The following is a 26258-nucleotide window of genomic DNA, read 5'->3' on the forward strand; positions in this document are numbered from 1 at the left end:
ATTCTAATTTCTTCTGGCTCTAAAAGAAATGAGAGTCTATCATGATCTCTTGAACAAAGGTCCAGGGAGTTAAAACAAGGTCCTCTATGGGCAAATGTGCAAGGCAAGGTATTGGGACTTCTCCAGCAAAGGGGAGCCACAGAGTGGAGCAGGATGCAGTTAGCTCTGCTTTGCCTCTGACCTGGGGGCTCTAAGCTAACCCCCACCTTAAATACAAAAGCAGTTAGTGTAGTTTAGACTTCTCACCCACTCAGTTGCTGCCTCCACTTCCCCTGATCCTTTCCCCTCCCCACTTCCTTTTCACAAACCCTGAAATGTCTGGGGCAAAGCAGATAAAGATAATGAAGTGCAGAGAGAGCCGGGACTCAGTGTGATGCACAGCAGGTTCCACATGCAATGCCAGCTCCTTCCCACTCCCTTGGCTCAGACAGAGTAAGCCCACAGCACAGAAAGCAGTTGCTTTCTGATTAGCAAAACCCAGGCTGCAAAGCCTCATGCTAAAATCACACCCTGTTCTTGACGGCTGCATTGCAGCCCAGCTCTGTCTGGAGGGGCACCCGCTCTGGCTCAGCCTCAAAAGGCCTTGCTTCCCACTGTTGTCCTCCTTACTCTAGGAACTAGGATGAAGCGTTTCCCTATTCTTTTCCTCACAGTAAACAGCATTTTGTTTGTTTTCTTTGTTGTTGTTGTTTCTGCATTTCATTTCCAACCTGTGTGCTCGGAAACACTGAAACCCCCGTAAGGCACTGCCCCACAGAGAGAGTGGAATGGTCACCCAGCAGCCAGCAAGTCAAGCAGATGAGAAGCAGAACCAGCCAAGCCAGGAGGCGGCCCAGGCAGCCCCGGGATATTGACTCTGAATGGCCAAATTCTTTCCATTTAAACCACAAACACTGATAAAATATTTTCAGGAACAGAGTAAGGGAATGCACTTCCCTCACTTCCCAAAATGTAGAACCGAGGAGGTCGAATCCTATTTAAGAAGCTGAGAAAATAGTGCCTGACTTGATCCCAGAACTAAATTTAGGCATCCACCGAGATCTGGCCCCTTGGCAGGTTAATTTAGATGAACTAATGGCGTTCCTGGCATACAGGATATACTCAGTAAATGGGAACTATTATCTTTACTGTAAAAATGGAGTGTCTGGTTGATGTTCTCATCCAGTCCTCCTACGCATCCTAAAATCAGATCTGCCAATCATTTGCACATCTGGGAACAAGATTCCACAGGGTTGAGCAGGAGGCAGCCTAGCCTGCCTTCTGGGATCCCTGCTTTGGAGAGATGGATGCTATGTTGAAGGGATGTGGGCTAGGTAGACTTAACTCTAAAGATCCGAGGAAGAGGGCCAGACACTTCCTTAAACCTCAGCAGGTTTGGGTTCTGGAAGGAGCACACAGGGAGCAAGGGTCAGGTACATGTGTTGGGAGATGCTTGGCTTCCAGATGTCCATGGACAAAGCTTACTGTGCAGAGCTGAGAAGCAGCTTCTTGAGTGGAGGGGACTCTGGCCACTTCTCATGGGACTATGGTGACCTCCCATGTGTAAGGCTTAGGGAGTCTGCTGTCTCTTTGAGGGTAGGACAGAATGCAAGGACCCCATGATGCACATTCATGCTTTAGAAATCTTCACCTCTTCCACTCTTCTGTGCCCTGGACAACATCATACTTTACATTTCATTTGGCTATCTAGTCTTCCTCCAAAATACTTCAGATTGCGTCCTCACCCCTCCCAGGCAGCCATTGAGCTCACGGCCTTGGCATTCCCTTCCTTTCCTCTCTGACACAGGCTCATCCTTTGGACTCACTTCCTTCCCTTGTCTCCAGGATTTTCCTCTCATGTCCTCTCTGTCACTCCATCTGTCCCGGACAGGGTTCCTGTAGAAGGACCATGCTGGGTTCTGCTACAAACTCTCTGCCGTGAGATGAAACTCCACAATTCCAGTTCCAAACAGCAAGGGACTTAGAGAGGAGCCCTTGGACTGCTCAGCAGTAGGTGGTGCTCTTGTGCCAGCTCAGAGTCAATGTTCAAAATGTTTGATTCTGATAGACAGTCAAGGGAGGGCAGAATATGCCTCCTGGGAACCCAGAGTCATCAAAAGTCTGGCTGTGACCTGCAGGCATTGCAGTTCAACTGAGAAATGAGGCCTGTGAGCTCATAGTTTGAATACCAGATGGGACAGACAGGGTCAATGGGGAGCTTGTGCCTACTCTTGATACCTCGTGATAAAGCCAGCTTTCCAGGGAGTTTGCAGGTGGGATAAATACCTTGTGATGGGACCAACCTGGTCAGCATGTAGAAACCAGCCCCTTTCCCTCTCTACCAGGAAGGTTGATGATTCATTTTCTCCCTCTCCCTCTCCCCCTCCCCCTCTCCCTCCCCACATGCCAGAACATTGCTGGAAAAAGGGTTTACTAAGGAGAGTCTGGGAGTTAGCAAAAGAGCACCACATTGGGATTTCTTGAGGAACATGGAACATAACCATGAAGGAAGAAGCTATCTTGGGATTCTAACTACAGGTAGTTTTCCATGGAGTTAAGATGCCTGACTACAGGTGGGGGTGGTTTTTAACTCTTTCCATGACAAAGTGATTCAGCTTCAGTTGTGTTTAAGAAAATCAATGGAACCCAGAGATAAGGTTGGAACAATTCATGCCCCTGAGTTGGGGTTCTCCTTGAGGAATGGAGACCATCGTTGGCCTGGGCACCAGAACCAGCTAACATAACACACTCAAACTGGAAGTTCGTCCCTATGATTAAACGTGGGAGTGGGAAGAGAGCTTCCTGAGTCTGTGTGTGAGGCTCTCTGAGTGATGCATCTTCCTTCTCTGGATGGGTAGGGCCTAGCGTTTCCAGGTTGAACTACAAGAAGCAACTTTTCCTCTTACCACTGCAGACACAATCTTCTCCTTGCCTGTGTAAACAGATCCAAGGGGCACAGACTCCTCCCTCCTCTCCTGTTTGAAAAGCTGGCCCCAGGAAGGCCATATTGAGAGCCATGGCCCACATCAGTGAATACAGACTGAAGTAACTTCAGGGACTTTAAATGGAGCAAAAAATATAGGGAAGGATTACAAGGACCTACCCAGTCACTGCAGGACTGACTTAAGGAAGCAGGAAGAGACTGGTTCTGGGGCATGGCAGGGATAAGGCTGGGACCACTGGACGGAAGTATCAGGAGGTAGACTCTGGACTCTGAGCTCAAGTCCTTTCTTTCTTACAATTGTGGCTGTGTCACTGTGGGCATGGACTAGGTCTCAAAGCTGTGGTATCCTCAACCCTAGGAATGCTCAGCGGAGTCTGGGAGGATACAGGTCAGTAAAGGAGGCTGAAAAAGAGTTCCATCCTAGCAAAGACTGGACCTGGTGCAGAACCCCTAGACTTCTCAGGTGGCCCTGACAGGACCTAAGCCAGTCATGGGAAGCAGCTTTTAGAGTCACTGCAGTAGACTGCTGGCCCTTTGCCACACGATCTGAGAAGTGGGCACGACCTCCTGCCAGCTGCCTCTTGCCTTCCTCCCTGTGGGTTCTCAGCTCCAGCAGCACTGGACCACAGATATGGCCAGACCACAGCTTGTGTATTAGGGTTGCCGAACCCCTGTTCATTCTCTCTCCTTTCCACAAACCCAAGCCAAGCTACACGGGCCCCTACCTAAGTTCCACAGCAGTGATAGGAACCTGGAGATTTGGTGTCTCTTCCTCAGCGTGAGAGGGCGTAGTTGATTTTCCAGTTAGCCATAGCATGTGGCTTGATACTAATAAATCAACTAATCTTCAGCATCAATGGTCCAAGGTCATGGTCAGAAGCCTCCACTTCCTTTCCCTATGCCAGCATGAGACCTTGGGACTGATAGCCATTGGCTAGCTCCTTTTCAAGAATCCCTTCTTAATTCTTCCATTTACCTGGTCCCTAACTGGCCTTATGTTCTGTTGTCCATAGTCCACTATGGTAGTCCATGCTATCCATAGTCTACTCTGATATCCTTATGGATAAGGCTATAATCCCTATCTACCCGATATGCCCCATAAGAAAAGTCCATCTCTCCATCCATCCATCTTTTTCTGGACCCCATCTTTATATCATCTTTATAGGCTATGTTAGGCTTGTCTCCGTAAGTCTTCTGAGATCCATGCACACCAGATGCACCACACAAAGTTTCCTTTATCCACACAATAATCCCAAGGCATGTACTAAGATCGATATTTTACAGATAAAGATGCCAAAAACCCAGGCACACAGTGAATGGCCAAGCTGGGATTCAAACCCAGGCTTCCCTGATTCCAAACTTAGTGCTGTCTGTAGAAGCCTTGGTTGGATTCTGTGGGTAAGGGCTGTGCTAAGGACAGGCACCTGCCTGGGCAGGAAATGGGAAAGAAGGAACTAGGTGATGAGGGTCATGATGGAGAAAAAGAAGGAAGCGGATGGTACAAAACGAAATCCCTGGGAAGAAAGGTTGAAGCTCCCTACCCTAACAGACACACCTTGCTGTAGTTTACAAATTATGCCAGAGAGTTCTTGGCTCTTCCAAAAGGGGACTCAAGCCCACACTGATAGTACATGCCTATAATCTAACTCTCAAGAGGCAGGGGGTGGAGAATCCTGAGTCTGAGGCTAACCTGGGCTACATAGCAAGATTCTGTCTTCAAAAAAAATGAAGGAAGAGAGTACCCTAGACATTCCTCTACATCTAAGATCAGACCTAACATGCTTTCTGTTCCGCTTAGACTATACCTACTCTCTCCTGCACTTACCTGCTAACCCTACCCTACCTCAGTAAGAGCAAGTACCTTGGTATCTTGACTCACCCAAGAATCAAAGCCATCTCTTTCTTATAAGGTATGAAGAACTACATCTATGTTCCCATCCAATGCTACCCAGAAGATGGCAGGGTGCACTGTATGTGGCCAGCACTCAGTGACTATTTATAAATTAGTTAATGAATGTTTCTTAGGTGCCACTCTGTGGCCACTCTGGACAGACACCCTGCTTTTGATTGGAATTCCTTTTCTGGGATCCATTCATGAGCCCAGGCTTCACAGGTAGATCTTACACATAGCACTTGTGGGATTTATGCCCTCTGACCCTGTGACAGGACCACAGTGGAGAGTCAGAGACCCCCCCAGGCCCTGAACACTCCTCACAACCCTCCCTCCATATTGTTCACCTATATTCCCCCAAAGAACGTTCCAGCCAGGATACAAGTTGGAGCTGAAATACAAGATAATGGAGAAAGGAAAAGGGAGAGAGAGACAGAGACAGAGACAGAGACAGAGAGACACAGAGAGAGAGAGACAGACAGAGAGAGAAACAGCGGAACAGCTTTGGGGGGAAATACACCTTCACACACGGCCAGCAGGACATTATGACTTGGATTATTTTGGGGATCTAATATTTCTAATGTGCAAGGGGAGGAAATGAGAAGTAAGTACAAATTCCCAGGGCGGGCTGGCTGGAAATAATTCAGAACTCCGTGTTCTGTGTCAAGGAGGCGGGGAAGCGACATACTTCCTTGCCCTGAGCCCAGTCAACAAGAGGTGGAGAGGCTCGCTGGCTTAGGTCTGGGGAGGAGGGGAGGAGACCAGTGGCCTAGAACCTTTCTCCAGAGAAAGCAGGAAATTACAAACTGCCCAGTGAGGACCTTGCCCTCCTGGCCTCCTGGGAGGTTGGCAGCTCTTTTAGAAACCTCCCTCCCATCAAAAAAGGCAGAGACAACGGAATCCCATGGAGACTTTGACACAGACCGCCAGCAGCCTTCCTGGTGCGTGGTCATATACCACAGCAGTGGTGAGGGCATGCGGAAAGTTACACTTGTCCTCAGGCCCTTGAGCTGCTCTGTAGGATGCTGGCACATGTTACCGTCTCTCCTGTATGGTAAGAAGTCTCTAAAAGACAGGCTGTGTATGGCTGCATTTGCTAGTACAAATGAGTGTGTGAGCATTTGCCAGTATGTATGTATGTGTATATATATATACATGCATGTCTATATATATATGCATGTCTCCCCCCCCCCTTTCCCGTCCTCCCCTGTGTATATGTGGGGTTGGGGCAGCACTGGCCTTAGAGAAAAATGCCACTTTCTGGTGCTGTCTACCACTCTCTCTCCCAGGCAAAACTCTCCACATGTAGATTTTCTACCTGCAGGGCAGGGCTTAGACTGATGCTTACCCATACCCATGCCTTACCACATGAAGCAAATGGTAGACCAAGGGATGGACCACAGACTGGGTAACTTTAGGTGGGTCTCTGCTCTGGTACAAAATTTTCTATGTGAAAGGAAGGGCTGGACCAGAAAACCTCTAAGGCTGTGGGTGTGAGAACACTTTCAAAGCTGACAGGGCTGGAGGTCAGGGGAAGAAAAGAGACAATGGGCCCATGTCCTGTACAGAAGGGGAGCTAGTGGAATTTCATTTCAACTGACCACCCTGATTCTGGCCACCCCACTTTGGCTCTGCTTTGGGCTCTAGGGAGTGATCAGAACTATTTATAGCTGGGGGGGGGGGAGAGGTGAAGACTGCCCAGCAATGGGGCATCCTGGGGCTGTCTTGAAATGCTAAAATGGCCAGCAAGGCAAACATTCTCAGAACACATGCACACAGCCCTTCCCCAGGGCCCGAGGCCTTGGTGAAGCCAGTGGTACCCCATGTATCTTTTCTTGGGGCAATTAACATGAAAGCTTCCGTTACTTTATTTGTACAAAATTACAAGAAAATAAAATGCATACATGTGCATTTGAATAGGTAGGAAATATTTCTGACCCTATGTTTATAAAGGAATAAGACATGGGGCTGGAGAGGCGGTGGCTCAGTGGTTAAGAGCACTGGCTGCCCTTCCAAAGGACCCAGGTTCAATTTCCAGCACATGTGGTGCCTCACAACCACCTGTAACAACTCCAGCTCCAGGCGACCCAGCACTCTCCTCTGTACTCTGTGCGTTCGAGAGACACAGATGGTACACAGATATAAGAGCAGGTAAAACACTCAGACACAAAATATAAAGTAACAAAATAAACAAAATTAAATTAAAGAGACAAACTCCTAGTTCTGATACAAAGCAGAGAGTAAATGGCTTGATGTGGAAGATGACAAGAGAGGATTAATGGCTTCCCTTAGGACACTAGAAATGTCCACTATACTCTGCAGCGACTTCAAGGAGGGACACTGTTTTCAAAGACCCTTTCCTGTGGAGGCTTCCCCTTCCCATCCAATCCAGCAGGTGGGACCTCAATTTGACCTCCTTCCACTTATCCAGGCCCTGCACAAGCAGCTTACTTATAAGGACCCCATGAATCTATACCTCAGTTCCCAACTTCTCTCAAATATCAGTTCTTACTGTGGTCTCATTAGAAGTTATAGGAAATCATTTGAAGCAAGTCTACACACAAGTGTGCTGGTTTTGTCAACTTAACACAGTCCTAGGCACACATGGGGAAGGGACTCTCATCCAACTTGTCTGTGTACATGTATGTGGGGCGTTTTCTTAGCTGGTTGTTGATGTAGGAGGGCCCAGCCCGTGGTGAGTGGTGGCCCTGGGTTGTATAAGGAAGTTGGTAGACAAGCCAGTAAACAGTTTTCTCTATGGTTCCTGCTCCCAGGGTCCTGCCTTAAGTTCCTGCCCTGCCTTCACTCAGTGAGGGACTCTGACTCAGGAGTATAAGATGAAACAAACCCAAAACTTGTTAACCCCAAGTTCTTTTGGTTAATCTTGTATCACAGCATCAGAACCACAAACTAGGACAGTAAGAGAGTATCCCAGACACGTGGCATGGTTTCAGCAGGCTGCAGTGGGTGAAGACTACACCAGGAGTTCAGTCATACAGAAGAAACGTACACCATGGAAGTGGGGGATGGGGGAGCCCACTGGCCTGGCACCTTCACCTGCACAGCTCATTATATCCATTAACCCTCTTGGCAGCAGCTTGGCTTCTTAAAGCTGAGAGGTACTTAGGAGAGTATCTAAGAAAAGTTTGTTACTCCCCACAATCCCCAAATGCAACAATGCTGGAGGAGGACCTACTGCAGACACAATGGGAGCACAGAGAACAAAACAGCAAGTGGTATTTCAGAACCATTGAACTATGAAAGGGAAAGGCTCTGATATTATCCAGTGTGGCAAGTTTCAGGAAAAAGCAGTAAGTATTTTTAGCATGGGACTTTATCAAACTACTGTGAAGATTTGGATGGGTCTCCTTAAAAGGTTTCTCTATATCTCAGCCACCTCCACTGCCACTGCCACAGCCATCACAGCTGTGACCGTGGCCACACCACCCTGTCACCCCTTGAAAGATGTTTCTGTTAAGGGGATGTACTGAGCGTGACAAATGCAACATGGGAGAAGGAGGCAGATGGTACCGAGTCAGTCCCAAATCTGTGTTTTGTTCAAATATAAATGGAGGTCAGAGGTTAAAGATATGCATAGGTGCCACAATTGGTCACTGGCACCCAGGACAAATGCTAAGTGCCATTCAGCACACCTCTATTACTGCACTGGCACGGCCCCATAAATGTGAAGAGAATGTAACTGTGCAAGAATAAATATACAACCAAGGGTATGAAAATGAGGGCCATGGGAGAGATGGAGGGCTTGCCTTATTTCAGGTACTTCCAGAGTACATGTTTATATAGGAAACAAATAGAACATTCGAGGTAAAGCAAAAATACTCTTCTGGTTCCAAAACTAGGAAGCCCCACTAGGTCACCCTGCTCACTGCTTGGAAATTCTGCCAAAATTAGGAATATTCACTTTCTTCTTAGAAGAGCTGTGTGCAGGCATTAAAAACTAGGTTGACTGGAGAGGCTCAGGACAGCCCTCTTTCTTCAGAAATGAGAAGCCACGGTTTCCCAGTCATTTAATCAGTTGTATCAGGGACTCTTCTGAGTAAGTTCCCTCCCTGTGAAGATGGGAAGAGGAAGGACCTTCCTCAGCCTGGACAGCAGGAGGTAAAACAATGACAGTTGTTTCCTGATACTTCTTGTAGACGTCAACTTCTAAGTGGGCATTGTGAAGTGGCAATGGCTGCCATCACACAAGACTGAGGCGTCTCACCATGTGTGGAAGGTAGGTATTTTAAGATCCTCCTCAGGTCTCATATGTTAAATGTTACCCAAGGCTCCGAGGAAGCAGTGTCTAGAGAAGAACCTCTGCTGTAAAGTATTCACCCCTTTCCCTTCTGTAAGCCCCGAACCCGGTTATGGACCTTGGATTCCACACACAGCCCACCTACGGAAGAGGCCCACCCCTCTCTTTGGTTACAGGCTATGGTTATACCGCATACATTTTCCTCACATGGGGCCCACTGTAGCCCGGCCCAGATGTGGCTAGAAACAAAGCTGTATAGAAGAGTATAATCTGTGCCAGCCTAACAAGTAGCAAGTGGGTCTGTGTTGTTCTGTGAACACAGTGCTGTATAGGCCCATTAGTTACAGACCAGAGGGCGCTGGGCTCAGGCAGAGTGGCTCACCTCCCAGCATCGCAGCCTAGTTAAATCATCTCGGAATTACCTAACACTCCCAGCTTCCTTATTAAGGCCTCTCCATCACTCCCCAGTTCTGATGTTCCCTCTTCCCTGGGAACTCCTGAAAACAGCAGATATGCCTAGGGCAGTTCAGGTCACAGCAGACATTAAGTAAGAGTAAAGGGAGAAGGGGCGGGGCATTTAAAGCAATGGTTCTCAAACTTCAGGATGCATCGATCCTTTTATACAGCTCTTTATGTTGTGGTGACCCCAAACAAAAAATTATTTCCGTCACCACTTCACAGCTGTGATTCTGCTACTGTTATGACTCGTAATGTAAACATCTGGTTATTTTTTTTTTCCTGACGGTCTTAGGCAACCTTTATGAGAGACACGTTCAACCCCCAGAGGGTCGAGACCCACAGGTTGAGAACCTCTGATTTAGTTGGTGAGCATGCATGTGATGGCTTCACGGTGTCTCCTCACAAGAGTTTCATCCGATTATCTTAAATATGTGCTTTGTTATAGATCAGCTAAGCCTCACATCTGTTTAGCCACATAGAGAAGCAGGTGTAGATATATCTGTCTTTTTTTTTTTTTTTTTTAACTGACCAGTAGGCTACTTGGGGTTGGAAATTCCAGCCTGCACATATTTACCCAAGTAGCTCATCTGTGCTCAGGACTATTTCTCTGCACTCATACTTCTATAAACAGGGGATGGGAATGCTCTATGACATCCACAGGATAGAACCTCCCCATCCTCTTCTAAGACTTAGAATACAGGGGGGCTATCACAGGGGTCAGGAAAGGTGGTTGGTAAGAGACTGCTTCATTCTCAAAGTTTGGTTCAGGAGTGGAGAGCCGCCAGCTTATTAGTAATGCCCAGAGGGCAAGTAGTCACCTCAGAGGGCCAGAGGAGAGACTCTGTCCTCACCCGTTACAAAAATAGTTATGGAGTGGCCACCGTACTTCCTGGCAAACGCGTCCCAGCTCTGGAGAGGCGTCACTGACCTCAACCAGCCCTGTGAGGAGGGCCGAGGTGCGGCTCAGACAGGAACTGTTTCCCATGCCCTTGTTTAGATGTGGCTGTGCACACAGCCCTCCCTCCAAACCATCACCCCTCTGACCTCTGTCCAAAAGCACCAAATAAGTCATAGCTGAGGCACTTAGCTCCACGTGGCTCTTCTGAATCCATCTGGACGCAGCTCAAAAGCACTGTTTTTCACCCTAGTTCCACAGCCAGAGCAGTTTTTGTGGCAGCTGGGTCAAGCCTGAGCAGCACCTCCTCACTGACCAATGCCACCACCCTTCCCCCACCTCTGCACCTCCTCACTGACCAATGCCACCACCCTTCCCCCACCTCTGCACCTCCTCACTGACCAATGCCACCACCCTTCCCCCACCTCTGCACCTCCTCACTGACCAATGCCACCACCCTTCCCCCACCTTTGCACCTCCTCACTGACCAATGCCACCACCCTTCCCCCACCTCTGCACCTCCTCACTGACCAATGCCACCACCCTTCCCCCACCTCTGCACCTCCTCACTGACCAATGCCACCACCCTTCCCCCACCTTTGCACCTCCTCACTGACCAATGCCACCACCCTTCCCCCACCTCTGCACCTCCTCACTGACCAATGCCACCACCCTTCCCCCACCTCTGCACCTCATCACTGACCAATGCCACCACCCTTCCCCCACCTCTGCACCTCCTCACTGACCAATGCCACCACCCTTCCCCCACCTCTGCACCTCATCACTGACCAATGCCACCACCCTTCCCCACCTCTGCTTTGTTTTTAACATTCTCTGACTTTCTCTGACTACCCCTACCCAATACACAAACATACATTCATATACCTGCACAAATACACTTCTTTTTCTTCTAAATATGGTTTACTATATGTGTAGGAGTGTTTTGCCCGCATATGTATGTGTGGTGCCCACAGAGATCAGAAGAGGGAGTTGGATCTCCTGGAAATGAAGTCACAAACAACTGTGAGTCCTCACATGGTTGCTGGGAATGAACCCTGAGTTCTCTGAAAGAACAGCATGTGTTCTTCATCCTTGCACCCTCTCTCCAGCCCCCTTCTCTCTCTAAGGTGTAGTACACATCACGGAAGACGGGTTCTAAACTGAGTTCATGGATTTAATTCAGTGATAGTATGAACTCAAATTTGGCTGAAATACAGCATTCCTTTCCATTATGAGCACAGAAGACTAACTATCCAGAGTTAGTGGAACCAATTTTTAATTTTATTTATTTATTTTGATACGAGCAGCAATGTAAGCACTTCCCTGTCACATCAGGGTGCTGTCCTGAAATGCCATCAATGTTTATCACTGTTTCCAAGTGATGGTGGCAATGAGACTTCAAGCAGATCTTATATTTGTCACGTTAAAAAAAGAAGTACATACTTTTTAAAGTTAATTCTGTATTTTATTTGTTTTATAAACCTATGTATACTTTTTTCTAAACTTAAATAAAATATTACTATGAGAAGTCCATGTGTTTCACCAGAGCAGAGGTCCAGGGCTCGGAAGGGCAGGAGCTGAGGAGTACACATTAAAAGGTGTGATTTGGGGAATGAAAGAGATGACTCAGCGGGTACGAGCCCTTGCTGCAGAAGGATGAGGACCCCAGTTCAGGTCTCATAGGCCAGATGTGGCCACGTACATGCCTGTAACCTGAGCGCTACAGGGAGTAGAGACAGCCTAGCTCCAGGTTCAGTGAGAGAATCTGTCTCAAAGGAAAAAGCAAAGACGACAGAGCTAGACACTTGATATTTTCCTCTGGCCTTTGTGTGTATGCTCAGGGTTGCACAACCACACAGAAGGCAAAGGTACCTGCACACAGCTTTATCTCACACACACACACACACACACACACACACACAGAGGAAAGTGGAACTGGAGACTTTATTCAGAATATCAATGTATTAGCCATCTGACTAACAGGCGGTATCATTATTACATGGGGCAAGCCCTGAGAATAGAAAGGCAATAGGGCTGCTGGGAAAGAGCTTGGGTAAGCTGTGAAGGCCAACTAAGTGCTGACCCTGATTAACCAGCAGTGTGATCCTGGGCAAGCCACCGTGTCTCTATTTACCAAGGAATACTGATATCCTGTGCAGTTCTTGCGAGTATGAATTGGGAGGCCCTATGAGGACCAACAAGTGCTGGTGAACCCAAAGGACTGCAGCTGATTCTAGAAGGGCAGCCCCCCCTCTGAGAACTTCAGAAGCCAACATGTGTAATTTTGTCTTTGAGGTGGACATTGCAGGTGTTCTGGGAAAGCCTTTCCTAGCTTTGAGCTACAGTGATTTCCTGAAGAGCTCTAAGATCTAAAGGAAACCTAGGAAGATGTGAGTTCTGTCATTCTGTCCTACCTCTGGTTCCCTAACATAACCACCCAGGGCCAGCATTTTCTCAACTTCAAAATGCAATCCCTGCCCCAGAGCATAGGAGATCTCAAGTGAAAAGGTCTCAGATCTCCCCAGCACTCCACTAAGTATCTGTTTTTGGCTTTACCAGGAACTGGCTCCTGGCCTGACTTCTCGTCATTCAAGGAGTGGTACATGGATTCTGTGATCTAAGCCTGTCAGTTGGGATCAGGCACAGGTGGCCATACCCCTGGAGCAGAGGTCTGAAGGTAGCCAGGGAAACACTTGCATGACTCAAGAGAGGAGCAAAGTTTTACTGTAGAAATAGATATGAATTCTTTAATACGTGGATTGATTTTCTTGTGATCATAAAAGATCAAAAATATATCCATCAAAATTAAAACCACCCACAAGTTTAAAATTTATAAATTAAAATGATAAATTTATGAATTATGATAATTTTTCTATATATATAATTTGTTGATATATAGAAAGTTTTAGATTTTGATTTTACCACTTCAAAATACCTAAGATAGTTTCAATATTGGTTCTTTGTATGTGTGTGTGTGTGTGTGTGTGTGTGTGTGAGAGAGAGAGAGAGAGAGACATGTACTGTTTAGGTCAGAGTGGTCAAACCTCAAGTATTGTTCCGAAAAACCTGAGCTGTCCATCTTGTTTCTTGATACTTGCTCTCTCACTGGGACCTGAAGCTTGCCTATTAGATGAGGCTGGCTGGTCACTCAAATTCAGGGATCTTACCTGTCTGTATGTCCCCAGAGCTGAGACTGCAGCATGCGCTACCCTGCCTGACATTTTATGTAAGTTCTGGAGATCAAGCTCCAGCCCTCACACTTGGAAGGCAGGGGAGCCCTTTATCAACCGAGCTCCCTCCTCAGGCGTGGTACAGGCTCTTACAAACCTGTGTCAGACACTGTAAAACCCTCAGGCTCCCAAGAGAGGTCACGGTAACTAAGAACAACATCACACCTAGAAAACAAGTAAGAGGGAAGGAGCTTGTGTCCCTCTTCTTAAGGGACACTTGGTAGCAACTCTCCTTTCTCCACTTCAGCTTAAAGAAAACGGAGAGAAGATCCTTTCTTGTGTTCTCAGAAAAGAGACTCCAGATGCCTTTATTCCTTTTTTTTCCCTTTCCATATCTTACTTTTCCATAACAAAGAAAAAGCTTTTGAAAATGTACTATGGTGAAAATGGTATCTTACTTGCAAAAAGAGCTTGAAAAAGACATAGAGCTTAGAAACAGAAGACTGGATCCACGGGTCAGCTTTGTGTCAAGACAGACACCTCACGGGAGGGACTGAAGGGCTCTACAGATGAAGCAGAAATCCATTCTTGAAATAATCACTGAAAGGAAAGACTTCTATGGAAAACAACAACTTTGGTAACAGTGTTGCTGTTTTGGCTGTTGGCAGCTCCGTCCACTGGCCCATCACAGGCAGAGGGAGGCGTCTAACAACATGGATATAAACGTGGACTCTGCACCTGACGACCCTGCCTGACTTAGCTAGTTCCACCCATAAAAGGGACCATAGTAGCCAACTTACCTCTTAGGACTCTGAAGAGGCTTAAAGCAAGTAAATCTATAGACAGCCCTAAGAACAGAGCCTGGCATACAATAAATACAATGTAAGGGCAAATTTTAACAATCAGTGGTCAATGGCCAAAAATGGGATTGAAGTAAATTTAAACTAGCTGGAACTACGAAACCAATGGGCATCTTATAAAAATGATTTCCATCAAATGTATTCAATCAGAGACTTGGATCAACAACCCCAACCGTTCCCCTATAAAGCTGTGCCCCACCGCCCCGCAGCTCAGAATGGGCCTGCTCCCCTCCTACCTTCTCAGCATCCTGCTCGAAGAGCCGCAGCTGGAAGCACTGATCCAGCTTGAGCTTTCGTACGTGCCACATTTGGTGCAGGTGTTGTCGGGTGGAATGCAGCTTGTCCAGGAGGCTGGTGATCTTGGGTACAAGGCTCTGGAAGTCGGCACTTCCTGGGATGCAGTTGCGCCCTGAGAAGCCATCGCTGCAGCGGATGCACTGCAGTAGACGCTGCCCCTCCCGGTCCAGCTCTTCCACGGGGGCCTTCAGCACCTTTTTCTTAAGTTGCGTGTGCTCGTCGATAAGCCTCCGAGAGCCCTCCACATCCACAGGGAACTCCTTCCGGGCCAGCATCTCCTGCAGGTCCTCAAGGCGCGAGAGCAGGTGGACCGCACTGTTGAAGAACTCCTCCAGGGAGAGGCGCAACTCAATCCACTCCTCATGGTTGTAATCCAGGGAGCCGTCAAACTCCTCTGTCAGCTGGGAGGGGTCCACCAGCTTCGTGAGGCCCTCCACAGACACCATGCTTGTCTGGGAAGGAAAGACACAAAAAGAAGACACAGTGATGAGGGTTGGTGGGGGAGACACCAGGGTAGAAATAGGCAGGGGGAAGAAAAGGACAGGCCCATGCAATTAGAACCACAGCCTGACTACAGGAGGGTGAGAGGGAGTCTGGTCCACTGGTCAGGAGCCACAAATTAGCAAGAATCAGCAGGCTCAATACAAGGCTGGTTGCTTCAACACACCTCTCCACCTAACTGCATTCATATCCAAGGACAGACAGCCCTGTGTTCCATCATCAGCCTTCCTCCACAGCCCAAGTTTACCACAGCTGGGCTTCCCAATTCTATAAACAAAAACTGGATGAAAAACTAATCCAGCCCCTGGCATGGGACATAGGGGCAAGTTTTCTATAACAAGCCCAAGCTTGTGGCCAGAATATCATCATAGACAGATTCAGCAGTGTGGTTAGTTCTTGGGCTGCAAGTATTTCAAAGATCTCTGTTGACCAAACTGATGTGAGTTCATCTCCCCCGGTTCTCTCACTGGGGATAGGGAACACTTGGGCCTTCTATTTCCTCTGTGAGGAACACCTGAAGAGCAAAGTAGAGACTGCTGTGTCCAGGAACAGTGTCTCTAGCAAACAACAACACAAGCCACCATACTATTCACCAGTAAATACCTTTTCCTGCCTGCACAGCTTTGAGCTTCTCCTCTCTCTGGTGAAGAGGCTGTGAAGGGAATTCTATGTGGATAATAACAGGACCTCCTTTCACTCACTAATTTCATGATTTCGGGCAAGCTAAGTTTTCAGAGACCCAATCCCCTTCCCTGTAGAGGAGAATTATAACAGGTTGAAACCCCTAACCTACAATCACAAATCTGATTAAATGTGCCTACATGTGGCAACGACATAGGAGCCAGGCATGGATTAGGTATTCCATCCTCACTCACTGTGATCATGGGAAGGCCTGTATCTAACTAGTTAGATACTAGTAAGTATCTAACATACAAGCCAGTAGGAGCAGCCTGGCCCTGTATCTTTTTGCTGTCTGAGAATCTCCCCCTTTCCCCCATACCCAACAGAGACAAGAGGGAGCTTCACTGACAGGAGGGACCTGTGACCTGAAGCAGGGATCTCATACCCGACTGCTCACTACAATCCCTCAGGCAGTTTGAGGTAATCCACACACCTGCCCCTAGACACTGACTTCATTAGACCAGAGTGGGGCGCTTTAAATGCAGCCAGCGGCAAAGAATCCTGCTAATTAGAAGTCTTGGCTACTCCAAAGCAAGGCACTTGGACAGTCAGTATTGGTACCATCCTAGAGCCCATCAGATGGTAGGAACCTTCTCAGGCCCATCACAGGCTAGAGGTAGATTCTGTGTTTTCAAAATTCCCAGGGGATCTGTGTGCATTAACTCGGAGACTCCTCACTCCGGAGCATGGTCTCTTTTCTGTGTGGCTAGGCTTCCTGCTTCTAGCAAGTTTACAGTCAGGACCTGCTCACTGTCTGCTGAGTGACAGCCACAGACCAAGTCTCTACAAGTCGCCCCGTCTCAGGGGCCGCCTTAGTCCTAGGCAGGGATTCCATCTGCTGTTTGGGTAAGACCACTACTGTTTTTTGATTGGCTTTATCGAGGGGAGCCACCAGCCATCTACTTTGTACCTCTCTGGCTTAGGGCGCAAAGACAGTCTTGCTCAGCTTGGGGTGAAGAGGCTCACGGAGTGGGCAGGACAGCTGCACAGAAGCAAATGTTTACAGATTTCTAGAACTATTCTTTCCATGTTCTTCAACTTGTAAATGTAAAGGTTTGTTGTTGCTACCTCTACATAAACAAGCCAAAACATTACAAGTGTTTTCCTGCGGGACTTGGAGCTTTTGGTAGGGCCCTGGGAGAATATGATGTTTAACTTTTTTTTTTCACCAAGATAATTTTCTTGGGCTATTAATAGAGAGTGAGAACTTCCAAAGTCAAGAAGTCAAGCCATTTGTACTCAATTTGCAGCCAACTGGGGCCACCACCCCAACACATACGCACTCCTAGTCCTTGGGGACAGCACTCTAGATTGGGAAACTCTGAAAGATTAAACGCAGCTCAGACTTAAAAACAATCTCTTCTCCCCCCTCTCACTCTGGGCTCAAATTTGGCTAGAAGAAGAATGTTTAAACCTCTGATTTGATCTTATGTGTCGTCATTATGAAGTCTCAAGGACTCACATGCCCTCTGGAAAATTTAGTTTAAAGACAACATGCTTTCATGGATACATATGTCATCCTTGAAAGAAGATAGGAAAACATGAATAAAATAAAACTCTCCATTTTCTAGTCACTTTAAATAGACCACTGCAAACAACTCCATTTCTCAGCCTCTTCCTTGCAGAGATAGAAGAAGAAGAAGAAGAAGAAGGAGGAGGAGGAGGAGGAGGAGGAGTAGGAGGAGGAAGAGGAAGAGGAAGAGGAGGAGGAGGAGGAGAAGAGAAGAAAGAAAGAAAGAAAGAAAGAAAGAAAGAAAGAAAGAAAGAATGAAATCCGAGGGCTAAAGAGATGGCTCAGCAGTTAAGCTCTTCCAGAGATCCTGAGTTCAATTCCCAGTAACCACATGGTGGCTCACAACCATCTGTAATGGGATCTGACGCCCTCATCTGGCCTGCATATGAGGATAGAGCAGTCATATAAAATAAACAAATAAATCTTTAAAAAATCCAAGATCTCACTGTTCATACTGTTTTATAATCTGACTTTTAAAAATGATACACCATGAACATTTTGTAATACTTTAAAATATTTCAATAACCTTATCAGATTTCTATACCAATGGCACCCGAATGAATGGATTTTTAGTAAAAGAAATCAACAAGTGCATATATTTGTTAATATATTATAAATACATATGTGTATATATACAATAAATACATGTATTTATATTGTACACATATAATTTATTGTATACATATAACATATACAAATACATATAATTACATATATATAACACATACTATTACAAAATGAACATAATAACATCATTGTTAGGATTTTGTTTGTAGTTTTAATTTGTTTTGCTTTCTTGTTTTGTTTTATAAGAATGGTTTTCCAGCAGAATTACTAGACCTGTGGATATAAACTTTTTAAAAGGTTGTATAGAATTGCAATGCTGTTGTCAGAAACACTTGTGCCATGTACACTCCCATCAACAGTACACAGAATTGTGTAATGATGTTGTGCGTTCCGGACCATTTCCGGAGTCACCCAAATGTAACTGGCATAAGGGCAAGATGGTCAAGGAATCTGCAAACCTCAGCCTTTGACATATTTGGCCATTATAGACAAGGAAGGAAAGTGTTAAAGGTACTGATTGAACAGAGGAGCAGAAAGAGGCTGACAAGGGCTGTGCCTCACCTCAAAGATGAATTTGGAGCTGCCAAAGTTGGTCTTCTGCTTCTGCCAGAAGTTGTCAGGCTTGATGATGAGGGCCACATGGATCTCGGCGGGGAAGGCTTCCTGCAGTGTCTTGAGGAGGGGCTTGATGAGGTCCCACTTGGAGCCCCGCATGTCGATGATGACGGTGAAGCCACGTTTGCAAACGTCCTCACTACGGGGAGAACACAGTTCAGATGTGGTCACTGGGCAGCAGAGATTTAAGTACACAGTCAAAAAATAAAACAAAAATAAAAAAGCAAAAATGTTATCAGGAGATTCTCGTCTTCCCTACGATGTTACCACCCTCCCAACTCTTGTCATTTTTCTAATCAACTGAAAGGGTCTGCCCCCAATACCCCTCTGTTAAGGTTTTGTCTTTTGTTGTCTATTGTAATGTTAAGTGTGTGTGTTGGGGGCAAGACCTGGAGTCTACATGCAGCCTCTAAATCCTGCCCCCAAATTAATTCTGATTGGTGATTAAAGATGCCAGCAACCAATAGCTGGACAGAAGAGAGATAGGTGGTGTTGGGGCTTGGGTGAGAGGAGGGGGGATGGAAAGGAGGGGGCAGAGCTGCCTTGGAAAAAGAAGAATGACCAGGAGGGAGAGGGAGGGGAGAGGGGAAGAGGGAGTGCCACCATGGGGGTAGGAGTAAAGAAGACGTGGCCATGTGGGCTGGCCAATTATAGCTAAGAGCCGCCCAGATGGAACATGGTAAATAATGCGTGATAGCTTGGGGTTATGATGGGAAGGTAGATTCCCATCATGGAGGGTAGGCAGTTGCCCAGCTCTTGTGCTGCCTAAGGAACATAAGTTGCTAAAGGCAGGTGGAAACCGTGCATCAAGAGTTTTTAATAATGACTTACTACACCCCTCCTGTGATCTGTTCATCTGACCCAGGGTTCCAGCATCGGCTTCCTCTCAGCCCTTAGCAAACACCTACATCTTCTCTAATGCTGGTTGCACTTGGGAAGTTTATCACGTGGGTGCTCAGGCTGCCCCTGATTTCTCTTTTGATTTTCATTTCCCCTTCTCTTTCCTAGGAGGAACCATGATTTCTCACTTGGATTAGAGCTCCCCAAAGACAGGGACTCTACATCTCCTTAAAGATGACACACCTTCCTTGTGCCCACCCAAGCAGACGCTGGTATACTTTCCCACCTCATGCAAACCGATCCAGAGCATCTTTCCCAATGAATGGCTCTAGGATAATTTTGCCAAATGATTATAAGGTACTAGTAGCATTTACTTGCCAGCATTGTATTTAAGATGAATCACATGTAGTTCAAATATATATGCCACCTTTAAAATTAAGGCTGCTGAGTGATGCTGACCACGAGAGGATAGCTGGGGTGGGCTGGCTTGTGGGGAAGCCCCTAGCTATCTCATGCTCTATACGGTGGGCCTCGCAGTGGAGGCTGTTGAGATAGGGCAGTAGCTGTTGAAAACCAAATATAAGCAGCTCAAGGGAACCAAGATGCTGCTATTAAATTTACTGAAAGTTTCACTTAAACACCTAAGCCCCAACTAAAATTACTCAAAATAGGTGAGAATCAGTGATATCTCAGTTAGGAGTCCTTCCTTCTTTTATTTCTTGGTTTATTTTACCCATCCATTTATTTTTAAACCATTTCTCTATAGACTAGTTTATTTCCTTGGGAGATCTTTCATCGAATATGGCCTCTCCCAGATGGAATGTGTGTAAATTGCTGTGTGTGGGAATTAAGCTCTCTTCACCACACCACGCTTGCTTACAGCTGCTAGCCGTAAGGCCACTGTTGCCAGGCTGTGGCCACAAAATGAAACAAAACCTTCTTTTAGGCTTCATCCTTAAATGTCAACCAGTGACAAGAAGGATGTCTCAACTCATGGAACTAGCATGTGTGTGTGTGTGTGTGTGTGTGTGTGTGTGTGTGTGTGTGTGTGTGTGTTCCATGCCTGCCAGCTTGCTCAGGCCTCCCAGTTAGATGGCTATTCCCTGGGCAGCACAGAGGATGTAGGAATCTGTTTCTCCCTAAACCCTGCACACCAATGAGGAGTTACCACCTCATCTTCTTCAACACTTAATGAGTCCTCCATGGCAAAGCCTTCTGATATACTCTCTGCTCTACTGTTGATATTTCCTGTGAAAACAGCCAGATCTCTCAAGGTGCTTTGTATGTCTGCTAGACACAGCTGGAGGGGTGGACTTTTTAAAAAATCTTTAATCTTTTTTCTTTTGTAGTCCAGTTGTTATCCCTCTCTTGCTCTGCCCTCCGACAATTCCTCATCCCATTCTTCCTCTCCTATCTCCAAGAGAATGTTCCCACACCCTGCCAGGCCTCCCCATTCCCTGAGGCCTCAAGTATCTCTCATTGAGGTCAGACCAGGCAGTCCTCTGCTGAATATGTGTCAGGGGCCTCAGACCAGCTAGTGTATGCTGCTTGGCTGGTGACCCAGTGTCTGAGAGATCTCGGGAGTCCAGGTTAATTGAGACTGCTGGTCTTCCTATGAGGTTGCCCTCCTCCTCAACTTCTTCCAGCCTTTCCCCACTTCAACCACAGGGGTCCCCAACTTTAGACCATTGGTTGGGTGTAAATATCTGCATCTGTATCAGTCAGCTGCTTGTTGGGTCTCTTGGAGGACAGACAGCCATGCTAGGCGCTCCTGTCTGTAAGCACACCATAGCATCAGTAATTGTGTCAGGCCTTGGAGCCTCCCCTTGAGATGGGTCCCAATTTGGGCCACTCACTCAAACACCTTTCCCTCAGTCTCTTCTCCATTTTTGTCCCTGCAATTCTTTTAGACAGGAACAATTCTGGGTCAGTTTTTTGACTGTGGGATGGCAACCTCATCCCTCCACTTGATGCCCCATCTTTCTACTGGAGATGGACTCTGCTCTGTGAGTTCCCACTCCCCACTGTTGGCCACTTCATTTATTTTGTGCTTATTCTGTGCTAGGAACCCTGGGCACTTACCATACATTATTTCATTTTATCCTCACAGAAGTGGTTGTCTCTGTGCAGGGATGATGAGATTGCAGCATGACACTTGCATAAAGCTTTGAGACCAGCGATAAACTCAGCAGAAATGCAAAGCTAGGCACATGGGCTCGGAGGCCTATGCTCAGATCCCCATGGCCATCTATACCCGACCACTCTGACAGCAAGCTCTGGGAGGAGTAGCAATGAAGGGACTGATTTAGAGAATCGGAGAGAGATGAAAGAATCGCCGGGAATGACCACTGTTCTGCAGTGAGTGCAAAGGTCAAAATTGAGGAAGCGAAAGCATGGCCAGGTGTTAACAGCCCACACCTGTAATCTCCACACTAAGAAGGCTGAAGCTCTACCATGGACTTATTGTAGCCTCTGGGGCAAGCACCTTCTAACACAGAAAGGCCTCAGTTCCCCAACTGTAAATGGTATAAACAGTAGTAACTACCTTAAAGGGCAAGTGTGTTAATAAGTATATGTGTATACACACACACACACATTATATTTTATTTTATTTTAATATATACATAAAGTACTCACGGTGGGACCCAACATGTAGTAAAGCCTATCTTAGCAGTTTTATAAGAAGCTGATGGCTGTTTAGAGAGCACATTTTTGACCATGGTGCTCACTCTCTAGCTCCATGACAGTTGAAGCCATCAGGATGAGCCTACAGCCTTCTCAAGAGAGCAGCCCTTGGCTGTTGGATGCCACTTCTGGAGAAAGCAGGGCAGTTATTTCTCCACTGTATGGCTAGGCAGGGTCCCTCTTACACGGGTGTGCCTGAGCCTGTCCCCAGTCCCCCATGAGCAGGTGACTGTGGACAGTGGTGAGTGCTCAGAGCCTGTGCAGACCTCTGCTGAGGCTATAGTTGGACTCTAAGACCACGTGCTCTGGTGGCCTGCCCCCTCCCTAACTCTACTCTCACCCTCTTACAGATTTCTTCTGGAACTCGCTCTTCATAAACCAGTTCCTCCCAAATTTCTCTCTCAAAAAAGATGCAGCCTGGCAATTCTTTTTTATTATACATTCTAAATAATGCTAATATAAGGGATGTACAGGTCTGTGAAATTCTGAAGGCAATTTGAGGTATGGCTTGAGACTAACAGAAAAATCAGGAGTTGCCCAGTGCCTGCATTTGCTGGGTGGTACTCCTATGAATGGACATGGGCCCATGCGTGCAGAAGAGGGTGGGACCACCCAGTGGAAACGGGGTGAAAAGATACACATACAGAGTCACAGATGTGATGACAGGAATATTAACAGTTAAGAGAAAAAGGAGAGAAGCCTCCTGACAAAATGCAGAAGTGCATGAGAACTAGGAGGGCAGCGTGGTATGGCTACAGTGTCAAATGCTGCAGAGGTACATAGTAGGACCAGAATCACTGTGGTTAGTGTCTGAGAGGCCAAGGTCCAGGACCATTACCATGGAGACTGGGGGCAAAACTCAATGTCGGAGCCGTGACATTGGTGTCTAGCTGATGCCTTAAATGGTTACTAGAAAACAGCAAGGTCAGAAAGGCTGCCTATGGGCCCTTGAAGTCCAGTGCCACCACACCTCTGGAAGCTGCCAGGGTCCACATGCCTCCCCAGCTTGCTCCCTCCCACAGGCTCCTGTTCCCAGCCTCCTCTCCTCTTGCTGGGGCCATATCACCAATCAGGTTGTCACTAATAGGGCCTGCCTTCCCTTTAGGCAGTTTGCCTGTATAAGACACTTATTGGTCCAAATCAAACTTTTGATGTAGAATTCTGTATTATAAACCAAAAACACCCAAAAAAACAAAAAAACAAACGAACAAACAACAAAAAAACCACCACCAACAACAAAAAACCTCGTGGACTTGAGAGGAGCAGGGTTTTCCATCCATTCCAAAGGTGAAGGGGGTAGCTCTCCCCACTTTCCTCCCTCCATGAAAACTACAAAGGGGCCCCTGCTCCCTCCTGTGGCTTTCTGTCCCTCCTCTTGCTTCCATGGGGGTGGGATGGGGTGGGGTGGAGGCTTGGGTCCCTCAGGGCCCCTCTGGCAAGCTTCCCAACACATGTGATAAATCACCGTTCCTTCAAACTGAGCCAGGGACTGCTCATAGACTCTGCAGGCCTCTCAGGCCCAGAAGCCATAAATGTATATACTGAATGACGGAAGATTGACTGGCCGCTTCTTGTACTCGATTCTCGAGCCTTTACTCTTTGGTTTGTTAATGTCACTGGAGCTGCTGGCACTCAGGGCGTGTGTGCTCTCTCAAAAAGGCGTTTCTACTGCTTCGTGACACCGATTCCTCTAATCATGGTGACTTTCATTTCCATCCAGGATGCTTATTAGAAAAATGCTAATTTGGAAGACACCATCCAACTATTGAGGGAAGTTGTTTGGGGATGAGGCCCAGGAGTCTCTTTCCTGACCAGTGACACCACTTCTCTCCAGCGTGGTGTATGAGAGTTTAAAGATTCACTTTGCCTAAGTCACATAGGATGCACATTAATAAACAGCATGCACCGCACAACTACATCAGAGAGAGCAACACCTGCCGTGGGAACCAATGAGCATGCTGTCTCTGTCAAGTTCCACTCTCATGTACTAGAGAATGAGGGTTCTCTGTCACTAGCACAGGCTTGGTAGGATTTCTGTCCTTATGAAATAAATGCCTCTGGCTCTGTAGACAGGGGACATTTCCTCTCAGCCTAAGAGGTTTGCCCTAAGGGCTGGGCACAGCTTTTCCCAGGTACAGCTGACTGAGCTCAGACACTACAGAAGTGCCACCTTCCTGGGTGCCCCCTCTATTGATCTGCAATGAAATCATGGTGGCGTCTGTGTACCATTGATCTGAGCTGGTAGCTTCATCTCAATTTCTAGGCAAGTCCTGGCGGTCTCCAGGGATCTCTAGGCTCCACCCACATCTGACACCCCCCAGAGTCAACTCTTGACCAAATGAACTCTGTTAGGATGGCTCCAGGTCTGACAGATGCAAGTGAGGAGGCTCTTAGCTGCTGAGCAGACAAGGGAGAAATAAATAGACACATAACAACTGACCCTTACTAGTCTTAGTGGCTTCCTATGCTTAGCAAGGATTATGGCTGAGAAGCCCACGACTGAAGCCAGTCCTCACAAGATGGTGTCTCTGCAGAAGGCTTGGATCCCCACTCTTCATCTGTCTTCTGAGTACACACTTAATGTGGCTCATCTCTTAGCCCTGGCTCTGCTTCTCTGTCTTAGCTGCCAGAGTCACCCCAACCCAGTTTCAAAATTACAGAACTTGATGGCCTTAGCCTGGGGAGTAAGAACTAGGTTCTTCAAGGCACAGCCATGCTGGTAACTGGACAAGAGAGCCGAATACTGTGCATGCTAGGCAAACCCACGCTAGGGCATCACGCTGGGTACCGTCTGACTGCAGGGAGCCAAGTACCAGACTAGATCTTAATACCACCTTTTCCTCTCCTGACACAGATCTCCTGTGTCACAGTGGTCATCACCCCATAAGACAGACATGCCACTCCTGCTTCTCCCGACTGCCGTTAGTTGCCTTCTGGGTTATGCTTGCCTCTCTCATACCTCCATGTCCCTGTGTTTGCCCACTCCAATCCCACCTTTGCCTAGAGAACGTCTAATCAGCTTTCAAATCTCAACTTACAAGGCTCTTCCTCCAGGAAGTCCTCCTCTTTCACTATCCACTCCCCTCACTCACAGTCAAGAAGGTCTTCTAACCTTGTGCTTACCTGGCAAGGCATCTGTCAAATGGGTTAGCTATGAACAGGTTCTGAGTGATCAATACCTGTGTCCCTCTATAGGTTGATATGGCTTCACAGGGAAGACTTAGGACTGGGGTTCAGCAAAGTGCACAAGCATGAGGACCTGAGTTCGATCCCGTAGAATCCACATAAAACGTGAAGTGTGATAATATGTGTTTGCAATCCTAGTTTGGGGAAGGAGAGAACAGACAACTCCTGAGCTAGCTGGCTGGCCAGCCTAGCTTACCTGGCAACCTTTGAGCCACTGAGAGACCCTGTCTCAAAAAACAAGGTGGACAACTGAGGAATGTCACCTGAGGTTGGCCTTCAGCCAAACACACACATACACATCGCTGTACATATGAATACATGCATATGCACATGCACACACACACAATGATAAAAAGGAGAACCTAGTTAAGAAGGTGCTCATAAAGAACATACCATTACCTAAATATGCCATACTATCCATTGATTCATTCACTCAACAAGTACTTACTGAGTATTGATTTTGTAGCTGGCCTAAATCCAGGGATCTGGAATATAAATGTGCACAAAGGCAGAAAGAATCGTGAACATTAGATTCTAGAAGAAGAGATAGATAGATGCTACACAGTGGCTAAAGAGAGTGGGCAATACGGAAGAACTCCGGGCAAGTCACTTGAAGAGCAGATATTTCCATATCTGGTTATCTAAACCCTGAGAAAAGACCAAGAAAAGAACTCAGGCAGAAAGAGCAAGCCACACCCAAGCCCTGGGGGAGAGGCGAGGACCACCTGTGTGCTGCTCTGCCACCAAGCAGGAGACAGGAAGAGTGGAGTTGAGTGAGGAAGCAGGGGACCAGCAGTCATATGGGGCTAGTGTGCTGTATTGTGAAGACAAGACCACAAGCTGGAGAGGCATCATCAATTATCACCCCAAACACTGCAGCGTGAAACAGCAAAGATGGGACATCATATGCTAATTAA

At 47.1% G+C, this 26258-nt stretch overlaps 1 protein-coding gene across 26 annotated transcripts in view; it reads right to left on the reverse strand.

The window, feature by feature from the left end:
* Kalrn (kalirin RhoGEF kinase) overlaps nt 1-26258 on the reverse strand; it is a 603829-nt gene that overhangs the window by 368506 nt on the left and 209065 nt on the right. For all 26 annotated transcript variants that reach the window (XM_085832156.1, XM_029470420.2, XM_029470426.2 and 23 more), the window contains exons 4-5: nt 18577-18769; nt 14693-15205 (exon numbers count right to left, since the gene is read on the reverse strand). In XM_085832156.1, coding sequence (XP_085688282.1) covers nt 14693-15205; nt 18577-18769 — 706 coding nt within the window. The remainder of the gene's footprint in view (nt 1-14692; nt 15206-18576; nt 18770-26258) is intronic.

This window comes from Mus caroli, unplaced genomic scaffold, assembly GCF_978045245.1.
Source record: "Mus caroli unplaced genomic scaffold, Mus_caroli_1 scaffold_17, whole genome shotgun sequence".
Taxonomy (NCBI): domain Eukaryota; kingdom Metazoa; phylum Chordata; class Mammalia; order Rodentia; family Muridae; genus Mus; species Mus caroli.